Here is a 20,187-nt window from a genome sequence, read left to right on the forward strand (position 1 = left end):
GATGGTGGTGTAATGAATTGCACTTGCATGGTGTTCTTGGGACACTTGGCCTTGATATGTCCCAGTTCATTACACTTAAAGCATCTTCCATCTGATGGGTCACTGGGCCGAGGTGAGTTACTGGAGACTGGTGAGGTTGAAGGGTAGGGTATCTGTGGCTTTACTTGGGTGGTATGTGGGGTTTTTGGCTGTCCTCGGTTGTAGGGTTTATGGTCTGTGTGCCCCCTGGGGTAATCGTTCCCCTTGACAGTAGCTTTCTTGCTTTTTGCCAGTTCCATCCATTTGGCTCCAATCTCCCCCGCCTCAGCGATATTCTTGGGGTTTTCATCTTGTATGTACCGTGTGATGTCTTCAGGAACACCATCCAAGAACTGCTCCATTTGTATGAGGAGGTTCAGTTCTTCCAAGGTTTGAATGTTGTTTCCTGTTAGCCAGGCCTCATAGTTTTTTGCAATGCAGTAGGCGTGTTTGGGAAATGACACCTTTGGTTTCCACTTTTGGGTTCTGAAGCGCCGACGGGCATGATCTGGGGTTATCCCCATCCTGTATCTGGCCTTGGTTAGAAAAAGTTTATAGTCATTCATTTGGTGCTTAGGCATTTCAGCTGCCACCTCTGCTAAAGGTCCACTGAGCTGTGACCTCAATTTTACCATGTACTGGTCTTCGGGAATGCTGTACCCAAGACAGGCTCTTTCAAAATTTTCCAAGAAGGCCTTGGTGTCATCACCTGCCTTGTAGGTGGGAAATTTCCTGGGCTGTGGAGCAATATTTGGCGCCGGGTTGTTAGGGTTGGCTGGCACAGGCAGCCCAGCTTTTGCCAACTCCAGTTCATGTTTTCTCTGTTTTTCCTTCTCTTCATTTTCTTTTTGTTGTTTTTCCATTTCTCGGTGGTGGGCCGACTCTTCTTCTGCTTGTTTCCTTCGGTAGGCCACCTCTTCTTCTTCTAGTTTTCTTTTGTGTGCTGCCTCCTTGGCTGCCTCTTTGGCTTGTTCTTCTCTTTCTTTTATCTCCATCTCTTTTTGTTTTATTTCCAGTTGTCGCCTGTGTTCAGCTTCTTTGATTTGTTCTTCGGCGTCAATTTTTGCCTTAGAAGTCATGGTTCCTGTTTTCTTGTGTTGGGGTGCCCTCCGGTGTTTATCTTCTGAACTGCAGGCTCTGTTCCCTCCTGGAGTCTGCCTAGCAACAGTGCTTTTTTCCTTTTCTCTCTCTAGCTAATGTTCAATGAAGGGAAACCAGAAAAACCACTTTATTTGCATGCATATAAGTGCCGGTACTTGCCTCCTAATGGGAGGGCTATTGCATGACAAAAGACCCTTAACATGCAAGCCACAAACTGCGAGAGAGAGCAGAAAAAAAAAATTCTCTCTGGTTCCCTTTTAAAACCAACTGTTTCTCTCTGCTAAAAAGCCCTTAGCAGAGAAAAGAAAAATATAATATTTCTACTGGCTTCTGGGTTCTGTCTATATCCCACCGCTGCCACCATGTAATAACCTTAGTCCCAGATTTGGACCTTAGCGTCCAAAATATGGGGGTTAGCATGAAAACCTCCAAGCTTAGTTACCAGCTTGGACCTGGTACCTGCTGCCACCACCCAAAAAATTAGAGTGTTTTGGGGCACTCTGGTCCCCCTGAAAAACCTTTCCTGGGGACCCCAAGACCCAAATCCCTTGAGTCTCACAACAAAGGGAAATAATCCTTTTTCCCTTCCCCCCTCCAGGTGCTCCTGGAGAGATACACAGACACAAGTTCTGTGAATCCAAACAGAGTGAATCTCCCTCTCTGTTCCCAATCCTGGAAACAAAAAGTACTTTCCTATTCCCCCAGAGGGAATGCAAAATCAGGCTAGCGATCCAACACACAAATCTCCCCTTGATTTCTTCCTCCCACCAATTCCCTGGTGAGTACAGACTCAATTTCCCTGAAGTAAAGAAAAACTCCAACAGGTCTTAAAAGAAAGCTTTATATAAAAAGAAAGAAAAATAAGTACAAATGTTCTCTCTGTATTAAGATGATACAACACAGGGTCAATTGCTTAAAAGAATATTGAATAAACAGCCTTATTCAAAAAGAATACAAATCAAAGCACTCCAGCACTTATATTTATGCAAATCCCAAAGAAAAGAAACCATATAACTTACTATCTGATCTCTTTGTCCTTACACTTGGAAACAGAAGACTAGAAAGTAGAACTACTTCTCCAAAGCTCAGAGAAAGCAGGCAGCCAGAAAACAAAGACCTTAGACACTCAATTCCCTCCACCCAAAGTTGAAAAAATCCGGTTTCCTGATTGGTCCTCTGGTCAGGTGCTTCAGGTGAAAGAGACATTAACCCTTAGCTATCTGTTTATGACAGCACATCTCTAGCAAAGGATCTTCAGTGCTACTATTCAAGAACAACATTTCATTTCAAAGAAGAAAGAGAACTGGAGCAAAGCTCCAATGTGACCAACATTCTTGAGGGTCAGACTAGTGTTCTGAATTTTGAATCTTCATTCCATATGACACTCCAAAGCCAGCAAAATCACACCATAAAATAAAATGAAATCTCAATCATTTTGGAAACTACAGATTCTGAGGAGACCAAAAGAACTAATACAGAAATGTTTTATGTTCAAAATGGACCTTAGTATGTTTAATCTACTACACAATTTGTCTTAAAGATCATATACTGCCTCAAAATTCCATGTTTGTAAAATTCCCAGTAATGAAAAATCACTTGTAAAAAACTTACACTACAGACAGTTTTGAAGAAACTTCTGTATAATTTTACATCAGTGAGACATGCATGCATAAGTTTAAGGCAGCACATATGGCCTTATCTTAAAAAAACAAAACAAAACATGAAGACTTTTTACAATCTCAACAATACCAAGTGCCTTCATAAACATTGCAGGGAAAGAACACTATCCAACTCACCTGTGAGACTCAGCATTTCCAATGCTCCAGCATCCTGGGCTGTAACATTTATTGGCAACCCTGGTGTTACGGAGATAATTTAATATTGTCTTAACAGAATAGTAATATTTTAAATGTATGTAATGCTTATCATCCTGAGCTACATACATAGATAATGTTAACTATTTGTGTGGTTTAGAGCCTCAACTCTATATTTTGCCTGACAAATGTTTATTAGGCTTATTTGTAAAGCAGTTTGAGATCTTCAAATGAACAGGGCTGCAAGTACAAAGCTTTATTATTTCCTTTCGATACTGTTTTATTGACTGCAGCAGTGCTGCCATTTTCAAAAAAAAATATTCCATAGCTTTTGTTTGCTTTTTAGAGGGCAGATGCAACATGTTTGGGATTTTCTTTTAATATAGCTACCCATTGTGGAGCAAGAAGTGTTCAGCTACAGTTACCTGCAGCCAAAAACAATTCAAATTTACTCAGTCAGAAGTATCCCTGTGGTACTGAGGGAGAAGATAGTTAGGGTCTGATTCAGCATACACCTCAGTCAGTTTCCAGTGGCAAGGGCTGTTACAGAGTGTCAGCCATGAATTAAAGTGGCCCTTAGAACAATTAGGTAATGAATGAGATAATACTGCTGCCATCTTTCCCAGGGGCAAATTCCTCTTCAGTGCAGCTGCCCCTGCCAGGACAAGAGATTGTTCATCAAACCCATTAACTGTCCAACCTGTTATTGCTGAAGTCACTCTCAGTAGCAATTAGTCAGTCCCTGTTAACTGATGTATAGTTACTCAAGATGGAATTGTAAAATATTAAATTGTCCCTCCTTGGAATTCCCCAATTATTTCTATTAGTATTTCACCATTCCAAGAATCAAGCAAATGAAAGGAAAGTCTTCTCAGTAGAGCAGGGGTAGGCAACCTATGGCACGCGTGCCAAAGGTGGCGCACAGGCAGGGCCAGCGCTTCCATTTAGGCGGCCTAGGCAATCATCTAGGGGGCCAGGATTATTGGGGGGGGCGGCATTTTGCCGGGGGGTGGGGGTCGGCAGGCGGCTCCGGTGGACCTGCCGCAGGCATTCCTGCGGAGGGTCCGCTGCTCCCGCAGCTCCAGTGGACCTCCCGCAGGCAGGCCTGTGGCAGCTCTACCAAAGCTGCGGAGCAGCGGACCCTCCGCAGGAATGCCTGTGGCACGTCCACCGGAGCCGCAGGACCAGTGCGCAGGACGGCGAAATGGCCGTGCACCTAGGGCACTAAAAACACTAGCACCGGTCCTGCGCACAGGCTGATTTTCGCTGGCACTCACACTGCCTGGGTCCTGGCCACCGGTCCAGGGGGGCTCTGCATTTTAATTTAATTTTAAATGAAGCTTCTTAAATGTTTTAAAAAACTTATTTACTTTATATACAACAATAGTTTAATTATATATTATAGACTTATAGAAAGAGACTTTTTAAAAATGTTAAAATGTATTACCAGCACATGAAACCTTAAATTAGAGTGAATAAATGAAGACTCGGCACACCGCTTCTGAAAGGTTGCAGATCCCTGCAGTACAGTCATCTTTACTAGAGCCCCTGCTCTAATCAAGAATCAAATAAGAACTGTCACAAATTATTACCAGCATTACATTGCGATGGTAATGTTCCTCAACAATCTTGGCTGGCAATGTGATAATGAAGCATAGATACCACAGTGATACTATAAAAAAAAAATCTAAGAAACAGATTAGTTAGACAGATAATGCTAACCTCCACATCATTGATCCGTGCTCCACCAGATATGGTCTTAAATTGCCCAAGAAAAAGCAATAACCCACTAGTACTCTCTGCTCTGCCTAATAAACATTTATCAGGCTAACTATCTATTTGAGGCCCTAACCCATACTACTCCCACCTCCATCGAAGGACAAAGAAAGCCGTCAGGACACAGAGAAGAGAAAATAGAATCTCCTCTTCTGAGCAGCTCAGAGACAGGAGGAGAAAGGCACATTGAGCTTACATACACAGACAGCAGTTGGGTTGGATAAGAAGTACAGATCATCAATCCTAGAGTTGAGAGGGAACACGGTGACATTCAAACCCTTCCCAGCACCCTAGAGATGGGGAAACAGAGTCAGAGAACCCCTTGTCAATCAATCAATCGGGAATTGAGGAAAATATACTGGAGGACCCGTCATCACAACAGCCAGCAGAAATCTATTTGGGGAAGAGTGTGTCCGCATTGACAAAAGATGTATGATTTGGTGAGAAGACCCTAGTTCAGTTTCTGCCAGAGTGAAATGATGCAACCCTAGAGGTGGAGGCATGGGTTTGGAACAGGGAAAGATGAGACTTGTGAAGGGGAAGGTATAACTTTAGGATGCAGTAGGTCTATGATGGAAAGTGTGAGGAGAGAAAGAGACCTGTGATGCATGACTTGTCAGTGCTAGAAAAGCCATCTGTAATCTACAGTCCAACTCCAAAATGCCTAAATCCACCTTGCTGTGCTAATGCAAGCACTCCTGTTAAAACCAATGAACAGTCTCCTGCAAGCAGGTCAATTGGAAGTCTATGGGAAAAATAAGAGGGAATGAATTTGGCAAGGGAGGAAGTGCAGAGCACAAATCACACTTACTGGGAGATCAACACCACACCATTTTGTTGTCTTGCTCTAGTCAAGGTGATGTAGATGTGAAGAGACTGGTCTCTAATTAATATTGAACACAACTTATATTAACATCCCTGATCTATAGGAGAAAGATTTGTAAGGGGAAAATTTTTCAATGTTTTACATTACATAATGTTACAAAGAATCATGTAATACAAGTTAACCCTGTGTAACATAATATATAACATCAAAGGGCTAATACAAGCTTTGCAACTAATATTTTGTAGCTATGAAGCTAATATTTAAGGAATGAGATTTGTATGTCTTTGGGGCTAAATTAATTATGTTTTATTACTCCAGTCTTCTCTTCAATGCCATATCTTCCTTGGCTATATTTTTCATTGTGTATTTTTAAAAAATGTGCTATACTAATGACATTGAACTAATCCTACATTGCCTCCTAAAACTAAATGTGATGGGCTGAGATGTTTTAAAAAAAAAGATATCAGCCCTGCTTTTGGTGATTATTTCCTCTTTTCTGGTTAAATGCTTGACTAAAACAGTATGCTGAAACTAACCAAGCCATATGCAACTGCATTCGTTTCCAGGCACAAGCTAGCAGCTTTTATCTGGCTCCTGTCTCCATTATGTAGTTGTGTTGTAGAACCCATAAGCATATTGTATAGTCTAGTCCTTAAAAAACGTTGCTGAGTTTTTTAGTAGACTTTAAGAAAAAAACCTCTCTTAATACTATAAATAGTTTAGTTTTAGTAAGTGATCCTGTGCAGTATCACTATGCCTTTCATTGCTTTGGCAACAATTGTTTCACTAATAAATAATTAAATGATTAGCTAATCAATGGTTACAATGACAGTTTAACTCAATAAATACTTAAATCACAGAGAATATCCTAAATAAATCTGTGCTATTACCATTAATTCCCTGTTTTCTTCAAAACTGCCAAATAACAAAAATACAAAGGGTCTAATATATTCTTTTTGACTGCTGTCCTGATGTTTGAGTAAAGGCAAGGTCTCCATATACAATACTGAATGACATACACAAGAACTACCACTGATACTTTCTAGATTATCTTGACCTTAAGGAACTTTGGGGGAATAATCAAATATTGAACCTTTCTTTTACATTTCATTTGTATTTTCCAGGACACATTTCGGAAGAGAAAACAAACCTGTACATTTAGGAAGCAAAAACAAACCTTTACAGAGACAGATTAGTTTAGCAACATAAAAATGTAAAAAAATAAAACGAATTGTCATGCAGGTATTTCAACGGTACCAGTCAAAAGTTTGAGTGGAATTGCTTCTACTACTGAATACAGTATACTCCCATCTTAGCCATAAACCATCTGTAAGTGGAAAAAAGCCAAAACTAACTCTCTACCCTGATCTGCTGACACTCCAAACTGCTCAAGCATAGCAACTGTTAATTTTCAGGAAAGAGAGAAAAGGATGTTTTCAGGAAAGAGAGAAAAGGATGTATTGCATACATACACAAAGCCCATTTCTATATTACATTATCCTTACAGCAATTCCATGAAAATAATGCAACAGCTAAATGGAAAAAATGAATTGAAAATGTTTTTAAATGTCCCAGTGTGATAAAGGAGAGTGACAAGAAAGAGAATGATAACACTCAACAATGAGTTGATTTGTAGAGATGGATTATTACAACCCACCAGTAACCCTAGTACTGTATCTCATAGAATAGGTTCCTTTTTTAACCTTAAAAGTATTAACTAAAATAGATAATTCAGTTTAATATACAGTTTGTCTTTTACTATCTCCACATTCTTTCCTTATTCCTCTTTCAGTTGTCAGGCACTCTGTGATATGTTTTTAGATTGCTATTTAAGAAGGTGATCAATTGGGCTTCATCTGAGCAGAAAATTATTTCCTCCATTGCAAGTGCAAGCATTTATAAATGAACAGGCAAATCAGTAGTATTGCATCTCATAGAGATTACCAGGGAACAGATCTTTCCCTGTGAAAAATTAAGAGTTGCAATATTGGGTGAGGGTCGGGGCGGGGAATAGTACTTTCATGCTAGCTTCACAATGTTGCGATCAGAAATGTCAAATCCGGAACTGAATAATACTCAACAAGTGTACTGCTTTCAGTGTATCCGCTACATAGGTGAGTCCAAGCGTCTGTGCCCATAGCTGGTTAAACAATCAACGAATAACCAGAAGACAAGAACTATAACTACCTACATTACATTTAAAAACGGTTTCCGTGACAAATAAAAAAATATGCCTGGAGATGTGTGTCAACTCTGAGCAGCGTGAGACTCCTTGCACGGCTGCAGGGTTTGGGGGCGAGAAGCCTTCCCAGTTCATTTCCCCCCAGTAGATTGATGTGCACTGCAGTGCTCTCAGGGCAGGAAAGTTACGGCTTGACTGCCCGCTGGAGAAAGCACAAGACCTGGTTAAGCAGCCCTGGGTCAGGCGAAGGCAGAGCGTGTTCCCAGCCGAGAAGCGCACCAGCAAAACCCCGGGAGCTGCGGGGGCTTCCAGGCACGGGCCCCGCCTCCGGGCGGGCGCAGCGAACAGCCCCCAGAACTTCAGCGCCTCGCTGGGCTCCTCCCGGCCGCGAGCCGGAGCTGCCCGCCCTCCGCCCCGCAGGTGCCTCTGGGCACGGGCCGGGGGCGCCCGCTGCTGCTGTCGGTGCCCAGCGCCGGGACTTACCTGTGGGATCCAGCACGGCTAGAGGAGCCGGCACTGGGGTGGCGGGAGGAGGCGGCTGCATCCTCTTTGCTCCCTGCTGCCCGGCTGCTTTCCCCGCACCGGCGGCGAGCCCCGCAGCGCCCGACTGGCAAGCGGGGAGGAGCGGCCGGAGCAGAGGGAGGAGCGAGCCGCGCTGACCTCGAGCTCCTCAGTGCTGCGGAGCCGGGAGAGACACCCCGCCCCGCCCCACCTGCTCTCTCGGCCACTCTCGTCCCGCCTTCTTGTGCCCGCCAGGGATCCCCCCTGCCCTGCTCCCAGCCAACTGCACGGCTCCTCCTCTGCCCCCTGGGCTGGGGGTTGCTGAGAGAAATGGGGTGAATGTTCCCTGGGGTGGTACCTTAACTTTGCTGCCCTGCACTAAGGGGAGTCCCCCCAACCACCACCCTCCCAAAAAAAACAGTGTTAAAGGGTCATTGTGAGAGATTCCAAGTCAAGCAATCCTAGGGTGACTAGATGGCCCGATTTTATAGGGACAGTCCCCACATTTGGTGCTTTTTCTTATATAGGCTCCTATTACCCCCCACCCTCTGTCCCGACTTTTCACACTTGCTGTCTGGTCACCCTAAGTGGAGTTAGGAAATACCAGTATTATGGTTCCTTGGGGAGCCTTAATTCACCATCCCCCATAATTCACCTTTGTGTTATATGAGCCTCTTTAATTACTGAGGTGGATGAGTGAGCATGTAAGATTAAGGTCAAAAGTATCCACTATTTGTGGGTGCTGAATTTGAGACACCTAGGACCTGATTTTTCAGAGTATATAGCATTCCCTACTTTTAAAGCACAGCTCCCAATGCCCAGTGTTTCAGCAGATCAGATCAATTAAACCAAACATTTACAGACAGCCATTAAGTGTCTTTCCTGGCTCACATAGGGACTCTGTGGCAGAGCTGGGGTGAAATTCGATATTCCAAGACAGCATACAATGGCCTTTCCCATGAGCTTATCCTTCAATCCAATACTTCATTCACTACCAACCTTCCACAGCAAATGAGGCAGGGGTCCTACAGACAGCAGCTTCATTCACTATGCAGCCCGGATTCATCCCCAGAGCTGATCTATCCTGTGCCCTGAATGTGGCAAGGGTCCTGTAGAATATATTGCATGAGATTATGTAATTAAAGGCTGTATTCTAAGGAATAAGCAGAATGGTGGTGAATTAAAGTTGCACACACAGTGAAATTGCATAAACTAGAGCTAATACATCTCTCCTGTGGCACCCATTTTTTAAAATCAATTGCAAATAAAACATAATATCAACCAAAAACAACAATAAAAATACACAGAATTCACTAATAAAACACACAAATTGAAATATGTACGATGGATGTCAAAGTAAAAAAACTTAAACGCCCTTGATAAATGAAAGTGTTATTCTGTCTTTTTACTGGACATCTGTCAAGAACTATTGTCTCTGGACCTCCATGGCTTTCTGATCGCATGTGCTTCGTGTTCCCCAAACAGATCCTTCTACCTTGCCCTCTTCAGCTGCTGAAGTGGATCTGCCAACTGGAGCCTATGTTTGCGCTCTTGGTGTTTTTTTACTTACTGGGTGTACATGTGTTACATCTGTCAGTAACATTCGGTACATCCTCAATAAACAGCCAGTGTCCTCCTTGACCTTGTTTACGTGTCTTCTGTTCCTTCTAAGACTTACCCTGAGGGTAATGGTTATGACATACGACCTTGGTGTCAATGATTTAGTGACAGAATGCCAACCACGCTTGAACTAATATGCTCTTCCACTTGCAATAACTATTTGGAATTTTTATTGTAATATTTCTTCTGTTCCAGTTTCCTGGAATATAACTTTTTTGCAGCTGTTCAGAGTTAATTTTCCTAGGCTCAAGAAGTTGGTTAGATGACAGGTGACAAAGCTTTTTTGTGGGCCAGCCAAAGATTATGCAATAAACTCCCAAGGGAACTAAGGATCATCCCAAACCTCATGACCTTCTGATCTAAGTGCTAGGTTCTAACCTTCTCTAAAATAAACATATAGCAACATATCTATCTATCTATTGTATGTATACACACACACACACTCTATGCCAAGTAAATATATTATTAAAAAAAATCCAAAACAAAACACTCCCCTGCATACACTTCTCCCCAGAGAGAGTGGGGGCATGAGAGAACAAACACATGACTTCAATGGAAGTTAGGAGCCTAAATACGTCTGTGATCTGGGCCTCAAACACTATGATGAGCATGGTATAAGAACCTATATAGAATAGAAATGGTGGCACTAAGGATTTTGTCCTTCTGTTTGTAAGTCTCTAACTTGGTGATCACCTTAAACCACTGAGAAATATATTGTGATATTCTAGGAGTGTTAAATAGGAAACCTTTGACTGTACCATGTTTGGTTCTTTAATCAAGTTATTTTCTACTTATGGTGATTTTTCTGCTAACTCATTAAATTGTGCGTAGCAAAGGCCTGAAGCGGTGTTTTTGAACTGATATTGTAAGCTCTTACAAGGTTGTGTCATTCTGTGCTCTTTATTTCAACTACATGCGTCAGTCCTAGAGGCAATGAAATCTACAAGATATTCCAGTGAGAGCAAGAAGGAAACTGAAACTGTTAGTCTTCCAAAACAATCAAGAATATTTAGATCCATGGGAAAAGTACATTTTCTTGACAAGAAACTAGCTGTCAGGTGAGATTACTGACCATTATGTTACCAACCACCATAATAAATCAAATTTGTTTGCAGTTAACTAATGTACTATATTATAGAGTGAATTATTTGTGGTATAATCAATAACCATATCAAAGCCAGGCTATTGCGAGAAATGAGCTTGGCTTTTCAAAAGACAGTGGGGAGTTGCTAGGCTAGTGAAAACTATGCTTCCCAAATTAAAAGTGTTTGCAAACAGTCAAAAAACCCTGAAATTCATTGAATAAAAAATACATGCTAAGGAATAAAGACAGAATGAAAGAAGGTAAACAACAGGTGGAGGCCAAATTGGTTTGCAGCATATGTGGAGGCAATCATGACAAATACGTCAAACACAAAGTGTATAATGTCCTTAATAAAAGCAACCGAATACTTATTAAATGTGAAATACATGAACAACAAAGAGCTTCTTAGGGTGGGTATAGATTTAAGAGTACCTATAGGTAATAAAAGCAAAATTTGACAAGCTAACTTGCCCACCTCAAGGAACCTTAAATCCTTTAAGAAAATGGTGAATTATGTTATCTGCTTAGGCTAAGAGTTGGAAAGCACCTGAGAGGTAGGCATGTAACTCATAGTGATTTTCTTTGAGAGCTCCGTGCCTAACTCCCTTAGGTGCTTTTGAAATTCCCACCATAAAAACACTGTTAAGGTTGAAGAATATTAATAATCACGTAAATTAGATATGGAAAAGACCTGTTAGTTCCCGTAATCTCCCTGCTAATGCAAGATTTCTCCCTACAGTATATTCTCAAAAGCTTTGTTCAGTTTAGTTTTAAAGTCTCAAGGGAAGATGTTTCCACTGCTTCCCCAGGAGGCTGTTTCACCATCTAATTGAAATGAGGAATGTTAAGAACTGAGTTGCATCTCAGAAACATGCAGGGGAGTTGTTGTAATCTGCTCTGAAATTTGTCAAACTGTTCTCATAATTGTTCTGGTGATGTACACTTTACACTTATACAATACTCTCATATCCACTGTAGTTTCTCCCATACTAAAATTACTTGATAAGGATAACAACAAAAGTTTGAAAATCATAAGATACTTGATAAGTGGGGAAGACCAGGGCAGGAGGTCAGGGTGGAGTGAGGGAAGCAGAGATTCAAGAGTAAATGGGTTTCGTGGGGATCAGACTAAGATTCTGATGATAAAAGCAGGTCTGTTAGTTGCAAAGACATATTCAAAATAATATGGACAATGTATCTCTTCCTTCCTCTCTTCCACTAGAAATACTGCTCACTCCAGCTACATACTACAACTGACAAGAACTATCCCCACTTCTTGTGGGAAATAAACATCGGTTTTACAAATTAATTATGTTGGCAATACTCTTCTTTGTATAATTCAGATAAGGGTTAGCCATAAAGATAACTTGAATAAAAACCCATTTAAAGAGAGTGCTAAAGAGGCAAAGTGTCTATAAAGCTGACCTAGTGAGAGCTGAGGATTCCCCCGGTTTGGCGGAATTCTGGGCTGCCATAAAGCCAGTGCAGGGATGTGTCAGAGCTGGCTAGGGAAACGTGTAGAGGACCAGAGGCAGGTCCAGAATGTGATACTTCCTGGCCAGCAGAACTGCCCTTAGGCTAGCTAGTGTAAATTAGAGAGGCTACTGTTCTAACCTGACTCATTGTTTCAGCCTCCATCCCTCACCAGAATCCAGATCACCATTAGGTCTCTCCCCTCCCCACCCCACACCCATCTCACCTGCATCACACAAGAGTTCAACACAGTTGAGGATTATGGTCTTCAATTTTTAAGTTAAGAGTGACACTGCATCCTCAACTAATACCCTTGGGGGGAAAAAAGATCATCAATTATATGTTAAAATACCAGCTTTATGTTGGAAATTCCTAGCTTTTTTTCATTATAGCAGCACAAAGAAAGGGTTTCAGACTGGCCTCCTTCTGCTATTTGACTTGAAAATACCAGTTTTAATGGATCATAAAGATAACACAGGCTACTTGGAGAGATAAAAGCAAGAGGGAGGAGTTGAGGGGGGAAAGGTAACCACTTTAAATTGTGTCCTCTTCCCATAGTGCCAAGACATCCTTTCAACAGCTGTTTGGGCTCTTCCAGTCACACTGTATTGTAAAAAAATAAATAGTGAATAATAGAAAATGAGTTAAAAGCGGCTGTTGGACCAAGACTGCTGCTGAAAGTTTAGCCTGGGCACCTGGGTACAGGCAGAATGAGATGGAGGCTAATAGTCCAAGAATTTTTACAGAAAAAATGTCTGAAGAAGAAAAATAGTCAGCCTAGTAAGGAAAGGGCATGTACAATTTTTTGTTCTATATTTTTTTCAGTTACTAGAAACTAATTTTCATAGTGGAAGAATAAATTGCACATACCCCATTCCTTCCCTTTTCCACACAAACACCAATTGTTTCAATGAAATGGAAAAGGAAGGGGACATATTCTAATAGCAATAAATAAGACAGGCTAATGATGGTGCTAGTCCACGGTGAGCATTCTGCGTCCCTGTTCCTCCACTCACGCCCTGTCTTCTGCTGTTGCCAGTTAAGGACTTTGTTCCTGATCTTCAAAACCATCAGTGGACCAGGACTGAACTACATGTCTCTCTGCCATGACCCAGTTAGATAGCTGTGTTCCTCTGGGACAATGAACCTTTCAAAGCCCAAGACAGAGCACATGAGAGCCAGAGACAAATCTCTCCTGGTCAAGAAGATCCAACTGTAAAATGAACTTCCATAGGAGATTTGCATGATCCAGAGTCTGACTATTGTGAAGGCATACTCAGGCCTCCTCTTTGATAAAGTTTTCCCACCATAACTGAAATTGTAATTTTTAAAAGATTAGCTACTAAATAGAGCCTTCCACGGACAGGGAAAGGAGAAGAGCACAAGAGTCTGTGAAGACCATTTTGTTGTGCAGATCTCATTTACATGGTGCTAGGAACCACAGGAAGCTCTGAGATGTATAGGCTGATGCATTTCTCAGGTGGTTCAAGACTCACCACAGAATTCTTTCCTGGGTGCTTGCTGGAGAGTCTTGCCCACATGCTCAGGGTTTAGCTGATCGCCATATTTCGGGTTGGGAAGGAATTTTCCTCCAGGACAGATTGGCAGAGGCCCTGAAGGTTTTTTGCCTTCCTCTGCAGCGTGGGGCATGGGTCACTTGCTGGACGATTCTCTGCACCTTAAGGTCTTTAAACCACGATTTGAGGACTTCAGTAACTCAGACATAGGTTAGGGGTTTGTTACAGGAGTGGGTGCGTGAGATTCTGTGGCCTGCATTGTGCAGGAAGTCAGTCTAGATGATCATCATGGTCCCTTCTGACCTTAAAGTCTATGAGGCATGTACTAATGCGTGTCCCGCATTGTGGCTTGTTGCTTTAGCAGTTCACTCACAATATTCAATGATGCTGAAGAAACCAATGACTGGAACTTGCTGCCTCCTGTTCTGCCCAATTCTGAGATACTAGGCAGCAGAATCCATGTAGGGTGACCAGACAGCAAGTGTGAAAAATCAGGACAGGGGATGGAGGGGTAATAGGCGCCTATATAAGACAGAACCCCAAATATCGGGACTATCTCTATAAAAATTAGGACGTCTGGTCACCCTAAATCCTGGTGGTGGCGGTCTCCCACTCAGAGCAGTGGAGATATGCTTTCTCTGTAAACTTTCCAGTCCCTACTCCAGAATTCCCCAAACACTATCATCCTGACCATCTTCATAAACCTGTCTCAGGAATACTTCAGCTCAGGCAGCAAAATTCTTTCTCTGTATCACTGGAACCCTCCAGCCCTGCCTAGCACCTAAGGCTCTGGATTCAGCTGAGTGCTCAAAAGGGCACTTATGGAGATGAAGATGGTGTCAGGGCCGGCTTTAGGTTTTTTGCCACTCCAAGCAAAAAAAAAACAACCTCCGAGAGCACAACTGCAGAAGCAAAAAAAATGGTGTCTGGAATGCCACCCCTGAAATTATGCCACCCCAAGCATGTCCTTGGCTTGCTGGTGCTTAGAGCCGGCCCTGGGTAGTGTTGACAAAATAACCTGCAGACCCCAATAAAGTGAAACACAACAGGAGGCTAAACTGAAAATTTGCCTTTTCCTCTGTTCTCCTTTCTGCAATTAAGCAGAATTGCCCATTAGAACAGGAGAAAGGCCAGCCTATAATGTAAAAATTAAAAAGGAAATAAAGGGAGACAGGCTAGAGAGGTAATACTAAAGGTTACTAAATGAAGAGAGATCATACTTTTTCTCAAAAATAGCCTCACATATTTTTAAAGTGCAGTAATTGAAAGTAGCCAACATTAAACCAGGTTCTTTATTCCTCTGCATAAATGCCAAAGCTTTTAACATAGTGAAACAAGAAATAATTAAGAGTCTATGCACTGATGAAGGAAAACCAGGCTCATTCTACATCATGTGTTTTTCCAATGCTACTGAGTGAAAGGATTGTTAGAATAAGGGTGAAGAAAAACAAAGAGAAATTGCATGTATTTAGTTGCATTGGTTGTGCTCATTAAAATGCTAATGGAGGTAAATGTGAAAATATTGATGCACAAAAGCCATTCCAGCCTTCTGGTTAAATACATCATTATGATTTTTTTAAAAGAAGAAACCTGTTTATTTACGTAAGAGACAACAATGGCTTTTTTTCAGCCATTCTATTCAATCTGATAATTATATACTTTCATCACCTTTTCTGTGTTGCAAAAATCCTGTTACAGTTTGCTACAAATGGAGCAGGTATGCATAATAAACAATTTTTAAACTCAGTTTTTGTAAACTTAATTTTCTTGTAAAATAGTAAAAATAGTAAAGCTATTACAGACAGTTTTCATGTTTTCTGGAGAGTGAGTTTTTGAGCTTGGCAGATATAATTAAAAAACCCATAACCAATCATTTTCTCTTTTTTAAATCCTTGTATGTTGAATCAATTCCATTTTTTAAATTATTTTTAATTAGCTTAACAGTCAGATCTCAAATACTACACACTTGTCTGGAGTGGGTTGAGGTTTCATCCTGAGTTGATACATTCTCAGAAAAAAAATGGGTGTTCAAATGGTCAGGGAAAGGGGCAAGGAAAGATGGTCTTGGGTTTAAAGCACTGGACTGAGGTTCAGGAAATGTGGCACAGATCTTTTGTGTGACCTTGGTCAAAGAAATATATTCTACTTTGGATGTATTGCCAGATCTTCAGTTAAAGCTCCTGGGAGTTACAAGTTCACATTAATGGAAGAACAGACCCCCTAATCAAAGTATTTTCTTTTTCAGGTCCAGGACATCCAGACCCTCAACTGGCCTCTGTTCTATAAATATTAAAACTTTGTATAATGTTTACAATATAGTTAAAATTAAAGGTACTTATCTGGTTCCTGTGACTCAGTTCTAAGTATTCAGCAGGGATTTATGTGGGTATGACATTACCAGGACATGCTGAGTGATAATTCAGACTGGGAACCAGCAGTTTACAATGTGTCTGGATTTCCTGGGCCTAGAAAGAAAGTTAAGTTTAGAGCTGGTCAAGCTACACACAGCGAACAGTTAATTGGACAAATGTAGCCCTCCTTTTGATTCACAATTCACCTGAGAATGAGTTGTAATTTTTTATAAATGTGTCCACTCACATCATTTGTGCAAACAAATCTTAAGCTACCAATTAGTGGCTAAATGGCCACTATAGGCCTGATCCAAAGTCCACTGCAGTCAATGAGAGCATTTGCACTGATTTCAATAAGCTTTTAAATCAGGTCCTATCTAAGCTATGAGTTTTATATTGTTGCCCATCACCATCGTATCTAAGTGGCTTCCAAGTACAACCAATAGCAATAACACAGCCCTAAGTGAACTTCATGGAATCTCTGGCTCTTCTTCCTCAGGTTCTACGAAGATTTGCTGTTTGTGCCATGTGATGGATCATCTATGACCATGGTATTTCTGTTGCCTGAATATAGAACCTGATCTGTATAAACAGGACATTTCATTTTTTTGATTCATAAATTATCTACAGACATTTGTATTTGTTCATTGAATCTATTATGCAAATAATAAAAAAACTTTTTTAAATGGATCCTGGCCCAATTCCAGCATAAATACTCCCTTGTGAATATTCATTAATGTTACTTATTCCTGGCCCTCTTCCTTCAAATTAACATTCTTGTGAGTATAACCTTGCTCACCTAAATATTTGTAATTATAGCGCAAATACCAGTAAAGTGTGAGCCGTTAGCTTTTATTTTCAAGAATATTCTGAGATACAGCAAAAATGTATCCTCGCAGCTCTAAGTAAGTTTTATGATGATAATGCCCTCAAGGTTTCTCTTATTTTGTTATTTGGGGCAATCAGCACACAATTCTGAAGTTGCTTGATTTTAAGGTATTTTTCCAGATCACCATTAAAAAGAGCCATTTTAAAAATTGTCTGTTTTTACCACACAGTTAAATTGTGGCAATAGTTCCACTGCAAATCCTTATTTTAAGGACTTATAATTCTGACAAAAAAATGTATTTAGAGCTAGTAAACATGGTTTCCAACTGGTTTTAAAGTATTTTTGCTAATTTGCAAAGAAAAAATTCCTTTAACATTATTTTTCTACTGATTTTATATCAAACAAAAGTACAGTGAAACAATTGAAAACTAAGGCCTTGATCCTGCAAAGACTTATGCATGTGCTTAACTTTACACACTGTGATTAATCCCATGGATTTCAATGGGACTTCTCACAGTACTTTGGCTCTTAGGGCCCTGATTGTATAATGCATTGCAATACAGGCAAACTCCTACCCCTATATAGAGACCCACTGACTTTTGTGGGGCTCTGTGTAAGTACATGGGTTTCCTTAGCATTCCTTTCACTGCAGGATCTGGGGCCCATAAAGTAGTATACACCTTACATATAGATAAAATCTATAATGGTGTGGTGTGATATAAAGGTTATTGCCTTGAATTGAGATGACCACATTACTCATGAATGGCAAAGACACAAATGATTTACACAGGTCATCCCAAACAAGTGCCAATAAAAGTTCTACACAGTATATGATGGTGTGGTGTATATGCCACATATTTCATAGATAAACTATTTCTGAAATGTTTTAGAAAGATATTTTAAAATTATATTGGCACTATTTTTCATATCATTCTGCCTTTATAGCCAGGTGTCATGAGCACAATAATATCAGACTCAGAGGAAAATGAAAAGTGTAACTAATAAGTTTAGAATTATCTGACAGTTATCTAAAATTGCTTTTCCATACACCATAATATCTCAATTTTAAGGTCCGATATCTTGTAAGCATCTATGCCATGAGACACCTTGAAAAGCTGAGAATCTCCTCTTTCCAACTGTAAAAAGCTCTCAGTTCTAGACCTGATGGGTCTTGAGATAAAAGGTCTTAAATCTGTCATAGTCTGAGTACTGACTATTACCCTTTTTACACTGACAGAGTCATTGGAGGAATTTGCAGTAGAGAGGTTTCATACTTGTGGGGGAAATGATGAAAATGTTTCAGGTTGGTTGGTTGGTTGGTTTGTGGCAGCTGTTTGAAAGTTTCGGGAGTTTTAAATATGAGAATAAGACCCAAAGAAGAGGGATTAATGGAGAAGAGTGCAGGTGAGGTAGTCAAAAGTTCATGATAAATATAATTATATGACTGCAATCCATCAAACAGCTATTACAAACGTATATAGGCATAGCTATTTCTATCTGTTTAAATATTTATAAATACATGCTCATACAACCATTAACACATACAGTCGGATTCATAAAATATGTGAGCCAAACCCCAGAGTCCTCACTCAGGCTTAGAGCTGGTTCAACTGCTCATTACACATACTGTAGATCATCCAATTAGTTTAGCCCCTCTGTTGTTGATAAATTGGTCCTGATTTCTATTAATGTTAGGGTGACCAGACAGCAAGTGTGAAAACTCGGGACACAGGGTGGGAGGTAATAGGAGCCTCTATAAGAAAAAGACCCAAAAATAGGGACTGTCCCTATAAAATTAGGACATCTGGTCACCCGAATTAATGTATTTATTTGCAAATATTCTCTGAATAATTCCTGAGAATAAATTTCAGAGTATGATATATTAGCAAACTGTTCATCTCAATTATGTGTTCCTCATTGTTTTTCTTTGGTTATGTGTGTTGGTCACCTAAATCAGAGTCAAATTCAGAATTTTCTACAAACATTCTGAGTCAGATCAGAGTGTTTTTTATGGACATAGAACCTGAGCACATCAGAACCATTAATTAATGGCTTCATGACAAACATATGAATATGGGTAGGGCCCTACCAAATTCATGGTCCATTTTGGTCAATTTCATGGTCAATTTCATAGCTACTTAAATCTTAAATTTCACAGTGTTGTAATTGTAGGGGTCTGACCCAAAAGAAGTTGTGGGGGGAGGGGGGTTTACAAGGTCATTGTGTGTGGGGGAGGGGGGGTGCAGTACTGCCACCCTTACTTCTGTGCTGCTGCTGGTGACGGCACTGCCTTCAGAGCTGGGCAGCTAGAGGGCTGCGGCTGCAGGCCAGGAGACCAGCTCTGAAGACAGAGCTGCTGCCTGCAAAGCTGGGCTCTCAGTCAGCAGCTGCACTTTCCAGCTGCTCAGCTCTGAAGGCAGCAGCAGATAAGTAAGGGTGGCATGGTATGGTATTGCCACCCTTACTTTTGCTCTGCTGCTGGCGGGGCGCTGCCTTCAGAGATGGGAACCTGGCCAAGAGCCACCGCTCTCCAGCCACCCAGCTCTGAAGGCAGCACAGAAGTAATCTTGCTACCCCCCTGCAACTCTCTTTTGGGTCAGGACCCCCAATTTGAGAAACACTAGTCTTCCCCATGAAATCTGTACAGTATAGGGTAAAAGTACACAGAAGACCAGATTTCATGGGGCGGAGACCAGATTTTATGGTCCATGATGCATTTTTCATGGCTGTGAATTTGGTAGGGCCCTAAATATAGGTATTCACACAGAGAATGGCCATTTCTCAAACATTCATGCAAACAAAATACCATTCACATAAAGGTTTGTGAATAACATAAGTAGTTACAAATTTGGTTGACCAAACAGTCATTTAAACTGAACCAATGCTTGCGAATATTGATTTTGCAGTATACAGCAAGTTCTACTTAGAAGGAAAACTTCCCTGAAATCAGCAGGAGTTTTGTTTAGATAATGACGGCACCAAAACTCTGAGTGAAATCTTGACACCACTGAAGTCAATGGCAAAACTCACATTGAGTTAAATGGGGCAGAATTTCACTTTCAGTATTTGGCTCTCTGTGGAAATAAGACAAAAAG

At 41.0% G+C, this 20,187-nt stretch overlaps 1 protein-coding gene across 1 annotated transcript in view; it reads right to left on the reverse strand.

The window, feature by feature from the left end:
- TMEM255B (transmembrane protein 255B) overlaps positions 1 to 8,305 on the reverse strand; it is a 124,724-nt gene extending 116,419 nt beyond the window's left edge. Inside the window, exon 1 of the mRNA XM_050922658.1 lies at positions 8,201 to 8,305. Within this exon, the coding sequence (XP_050778615.1) occupies positions 8,201 to 8,261 (61 nt within the window). The 5' untranslated portion in view covers positions 8,262 to 8,305. The remainder of the gene's footprint in view (positions 1 to 8,200) is intronic.
- Between the last annotated feature and the right edge of the window lie 11,882 nt (positions 8,306 to 20,187).

This window comes from Gopherus flavomarginatus, chromosome 1 (assembly GCF_025201925.1).
Source record: "Gopherus flavomarginatus isolate rGopFla2 chromosome 1, rGopFla2.mat.asm, whole genome shotgun sequence".
NCBI classification, from domain to species: Eukaryota; Metazoa; Chordata; order Testudines; family Testudinidae; genus Gopherus; species Gopherus flavomarginatus.